The sequence below is a fragment of the Plasmodium gallinaceum genome (assembly GCF_900005855.1).
Source record: "Plasmodium gallinaceum strain 8A genome assembly, contig: PGAL8A_v1_77, whole genome shotgun sequence".
Lineage (NCBI taxonomy): Eukaryota > Apicomplexa > Aconoidasida > Haemosporida > Plasmodiidae > Plasmodium > Plasmodium gallinaceum.
This window is the reverse complement of record NW_021628240.1, coordinates 57,083-63,102: the sequence shown is the minus strand read 5'-3', so window position 1 is coordinate 63,102 and position 6,020 is coordinate 57,083. Positions and strand designations below refer to the sequence as shown.

Here is a 6,020-nt window from a genome sequence, read left to right as displayed (position 1 = left end):
AATGTAACGTTTTCATACATTTTAAAAAATAGGCAACATAATAAGACATAGTTGAGACAATGAAACTGATTAAAAACTGTAACATTAGAAGCAAAATAATTTATTTCTTTAAAAATTGGTAAATTAATATATGAAGTTATAATAAGTAATATACAAAAATATTAAATAGAATAATTAAAATTTATATTTAACTTAATTTTAAAACTTTTTATAACATTTTATTTGCACTATTTAAGTTTATAAAATTTTTATAATGTAATTAACAAATACTGCATTTATGTGCAGATACGATAAAAAAAAAAAAAAAAATTAATTATAATAAATTTAAAAATTTTCTCATTATAGAAAAAACTGTTTATTAGAATACTTTTAGTATATGATAAAAGAAAAAGTATTTTTACATATAAACATATCATTACTCATTTTAAAAATAGACATTATTACGTAAAAAATTATATATATTTATATATGTATATACTATTCAACATAAAATGAATATATCAAAATTATTTTATTTCTTCATTTATCTAATAGTTGTCAATATAGAAGTTCCTTGCTTATCAATGCAGGCTGATGCTCCTTTTAAAGGGGATTCAAGTAATCTAGAAAGTAATAATGATACGAATACGGAGGTAAATTCTGAAAATGAGGCTCCATATACTGTTATAAATGATCTTGAGAAATATATAAATGATATTGTTTTAAAAGGATTTAATAACTCTTCACCTAATAAAAAGAAAGATTTATTAAAACATAGAGAAGGTTTGAAAAATGTTATTCATGAAATAATAAAAAGGAAACATAAAATTTCGATTAATCAAAGAGACTACATAGTTACTAAGGCTATTTATGAGCTGTTGAAAGGATCTTTAGAATTCATGGAAGACATAGATCAAGAAAAGAAAGATATTAAGAATCGTTGTTTCTGGATGAAAGAGTATCACGACAGTGTACGAAATTCAGAATGGCATGACCTTATTAAAATTATGAAAGATGAATTTACAATCAGAGAAACACCAGAGGATTTGACTAACAATGAAAAAGAAGAATTATGGGAGATGTGGTATAGTAATTTAATGAAAAGAAAGATGGAGGATGAATTAACACAAACAACCTGGTTTATCAATATGATGGATCAACAAGAAACGGAATCATCATTTAAGACATTTTTCGATAGTTCTTCATTATCATGGAATTCTTATAAATCTTATTTAATTAGTGAGATGAATAAGTTTTTAACAAGAGAAACTATGAAAAGGTCTAAGATGTCATAGAATAAAAACGTTGAAAGAATGAAAATGTAAAAAGCTAATTATATTAAGAATTGAAAAAGTTTTATAAAAAAATAGGGATTGATAAATTTCTTCAAAATTATTCATAAAGTAAATTACTATATATATAATTAATGTTAGAAAAAGTTACTTTCTATAACATTTTTGGACTCAAATAAAAATTATGAAAAATCAAAAAGAAATAAATAGGGATTTAATATATTAAAAACTAGTTTTAAAAATTGGTTAATAAAATGACTTTTAAATAGATTTATTTATATGAATTTGTAATACATTGTAGGAGATTAGTTATTTAAACATTATTTTTAGGAATGTAAATAAATATTATAGCTAAAAATGTTTTCGTCTAGTTATTGAAAAAAAAAAAAATTTTTTTTTTTTTGTAAGCGTTATAATTATATTTTTAGTTTTTGTGCAGTAAATTTTTTTTTTTAACTTTATTATTTTTTTTTTTTCTTTGGAAAGAAAAATTTAATAAGGAAGATATATGTTGATATAAAAAATTTTATATTTTTGTGTTGAGCTATAAAAAAGAATTACAAGACAATATTTGAATACATATATATTATAATTAATTTTTACATATATTTTTCTTTTGTAAAGAATATTTTATAATAAATATTTTTAATTATTATAAAGATTAAAATATTGTAGCAAAAAAGATTATTAATAAGGATTACATGCATTCATAAAGTGTTAATACACACATAACTATTTTACTAATAATAAGTTGAATTACGGTTATTAAGAAAATTTGCAGAATAATTAAGTATAAAAAAAAGTAATATTTCTAATTATAAATTATATTTTTTTTATTAATGTATTCATATATTTTTAAAAATGAGATTCTTCATAATATTCTTTTTATAATTACGAGATTAGTATTGCTTAATTTATTTTAAAATGTATTTAATGTATTAATCTTTTAATATTAAAAGTATATTTTTTTCATTATTTAGTTAGAGATATTATATTAAAGTTCACAATTATAGTTTTTTTAAAGAATGTAACATTATTATATATATGTATTAAAAGCATTTTAAGATTTAATTCTTTAATATTTATCTTTGATATTAATTATTATATAAATGTAGACTTAGATTGAGTATAGGGCTTTATTTAGCAAATGTATTAGTATTATTTAATTATATTTTGAGGATTAATTTTTTAAATCATATTTTTTATTAAATATTCATAAGTGCCATTAAAGTTATGATTTTATTTTTGTTGTTTTGAATAATTTTAAAAATACATTTAATAGAAAAAAGGCTTTTGTGAAAACATATATAAAATTTTTAATTTTTATATCTGAATTATATAAATAGCATATTATGTTAAATGTTTTTTTACTTTTTCTAAAATATAATTATATGTATTTGATTCTTTCTATTTAAAAATATTCCAAATTTTAATTAAGAATGAAGATAAAAGTTTTTATCCTTTTCATTCATTTTAAATTCTTTTGTAAATAATGACTACAGAAATAAAATTTTATATGTAATAAAATCATTAATATCTAATAAAGTTTCATATACATTATATAATTGATTGTTATCATTATGATAACTTAAATTATCGTATACATTTGATTTATCAGTTTTCTGTCTAACAAATTTATAAAGTTTTGTGTAGATAATTTCATAAATGGAATGTAGAAGAATATGTATTGTATTTATTTCATTCATCAATACTTTTGTAATAAACAAAAAACTTAAATTGTTTATAAAGGATTAATTCTTTAAAAATAAGTAAACATTAATGAGAAGTTTTCATTCATTACAAAAAATTTGTATGCAATTATAAAGGTAGTACCTTTAATAAAATATTTCATTTCAATATATGTATACTTCTATTAGAAAATGTACATAATAAAAAAAATTATTTTTCATCGCATGTATCTTCATTGGTAACGTATGCAATTTTATATTTTTCCTAATTTAAATGCAAAATTTCATTATTGTTTTTTTGAAAAAAAAAAAAAAAAAAATTATTGGAATTTTTTTTGAGAAATGTTTCTTTAGAAAAAGATAAAGATAAAAAAAAAAAAATAAAAAAAGATTTAATTTTTTTTTTGGGAGATAAGAGAATCAGAGAGAGAGAGATTTTTTTTTACAAAAGATAATGATATTTTTGTAAAGCGTTTAATTTGCATAATATTTATATTTTGAATTTGTGAGAGAAAATTTTATACATATGAAGATAAAATTTTCACGTAATTAATATGCATATAATTTGTTTGCATTTTTAATAAGTATTTGTGTTTTGTTAATTCAATAGCAATATAAAATGATAGCTGAATATAATTCATAATAAATAAACTAATAATTATAATCAATTAATAGTTAATGTTAAATAAGTGTTTAAATTTTTAATAAAATAAGGATTTATTTATTAAAATAAATAAATACCTTTTGAAATAAAAGGATGCTGAACGAAGTAATTTATGATTAAAGATCATTAGTTCAAGGCATATAAAAATATACATAAGTATAAGAAAATCGCACAGTCATCTCTACATGCTCTTTATTAATTGGTTTGTTCAGTACTCTAGCAAAGTCTCCGAACACCCAGTTAATAAATCACTCAGTGACTCTTTAATAATATTGATTTGTTAATTGGTCATTTAAGGATTTTCATTGTGTATGAATAACCAATAAAAAAATATAGGAAAATATACCCTTATTTTGCTTATTATAAAAGAAGTTTTATATTATTAATTTAATTTTCAAGAATTTATCATTAAATTTCTAATTTATTATTTATTTTAAACTTTAATATTCACATAACTAATATAATACATAATATTATTCATTTTCAACATAAAAGATACCATGCATTATAATATAGGTAAAAATTAAAACATTTTTCACACACTACAAAAAAAAAAAAAAAAAAATTATTAAACACAATAACATAATTTCATTTTTATTTATTTTTTTATGTACATAACAAAAATACAATGTACATATTTTTCAATGTATACATTTTAATGTGAGTATTGTATTTACACAATTTAAATGCACAAATAAAATTGAATTAGTTTTACATTAATTTTTATTACAAGAAAAAATAGATCGACAATTCTACTTTTTGACTAACTATTGAACAAACTAATTAATAAAGGGTGTGCATAACAGTTTCTATTAGTTTTAATTATTGTAAAAGCATACTTATAGGAGTATTTTTATACATGTACATTACATAACATAATATTTATTATGTTAAAAGTTTTTTTTTGTTTTAATAAAATTTTATCTTTATTTTTATTAAAATTTAAATACTACTTACAAAAACATTATATTACATGTAAAATAGTTATAAATAAAATAAGAATTTTAAGTTGTAGTCAATGGTATTTTCAAAACACTAAAAATTAAGCATTAACAAAAATTAAGTTCTTTTTGTATTACTTTAAAGGTTCAATTTAATTTTTCTTTGCTATTAATTAATTCGATTCCTAATTATTCTTGAAAAAAAAAATAAAATTTTTTTTTTTAGTTTGTTATTCTTTCAAACAATAAATGTTCAAAGTTAAATTGTTATTTTTTGCATAATTTACTATCTTTTAATAAAAGGCTAATGATATAATTTATTAAATACTAGTTGACTCTTTTACACTTACTGTTTTAAGTTGAATTTACAAGGACAATGGTATAGTGTTAAAAATATAAATGAATAGAGAAAATACAAAAACACATATATAACATTGATTATAAAAATATGTTCTTTTAATAATAATTTTAAAATTTATTTTAATTTTGTGTTTAATTAAAAACATTTAAGCAATAAAAGAGATTACTTTTATTACATATAATAAATATTTTACGTTTATATAGCCGTAATATATAATCTATAAATAGTATTATTGACCTGTTTTAAATATCATTTATTTAAATATAGTAAAAACAATTTATTTGGTGCATGCTAAAATAGGAAGAAAATTTATACATATAAATGCGTATATTAAAGAAAAAAAAATTTACATACATAAAAAGTGGCTTACTAAAAAAAAATGTATATTTTCACTAAAAATAAATAAAAAAAGATATATTTTTTTTTGTAACTTTAACTTAAAAAAAAATTAATTTTTTTAAATAAAAATATTTTTTTTTTTGTAAAACATATTGTAGGGTATTCTTTTTTCATAAAAGATTAAAAATGCGCTACATATGGAATATTGTGTAAATTAAAAATAGCAACAATTATTTATTAAATTAATATTTAATATTAATAATAGTTAATAATTAAATTAATATTTTAATTTAGTAAAAATAAAATAAGTACATTTTTTTCTACATTCTCTTAATTAATTTTGTTTATTCAATACTAGAAAAGTCAATGAACGTGCAATTAATAAATAAATACTTTAAAAACATTCTCCATAGACATTTTTCTTTATTTTTAAGTACTTAATATATGTTAAACTAAAATTTTTCTTACATAACAAAAATATACATCTTATGTGAGCAAATATTCTATTAATATTTTTGTCTTGCGGTATTTCTTCTCATTATTATTCTTACATAATTCATGTATAGATTAATGATACCTTTGCTTCTTTTAAAAAATGTACCTCTTAAAAACGTTTTGAATTTGTTAGTGACATTATTAAACTTTTTGAGAATAAAAAAATTAAAATCGGTAAGGAAAATTAATAATTAACCATGTGGTTAATGAAAATTATTATTATCCTTTTTGAGAATAAAAAATGATATCGGTATGGAAGAT

At 18.3% G+C, this 6,020-nt stretch overlaps 1 protein-coding gene across 1 annotated transcript, besides 1 other annotated feature; it reads left to right on the top strand.

Moving 5' to 3' along the window:
- Positions 1-491: 491 nt before the first annotated feature.
- Positions 492-1,274, top strand: PGAL8A_00265600 (hypothetical protein; the record flags this gene model as incomplete). Its single annotated transcript, XM_028671630.1, has 1 exon — positions 492-1,274. The coding sequence occupies one exon, from the start codon at positions 492-494 to the stop codon at positions 1,272-1,274; it is 783 nt and encodes a 260-aa protein (XP_028528264.1).
- Positions 1,275-3,262: 1,988 nt separating this feature from the next.
- Positions 3,263-3,883: a repeat region.
- The last annotated feature ends 2,137 nt before the right edge of the window (positions 3,884-6,020 follow it).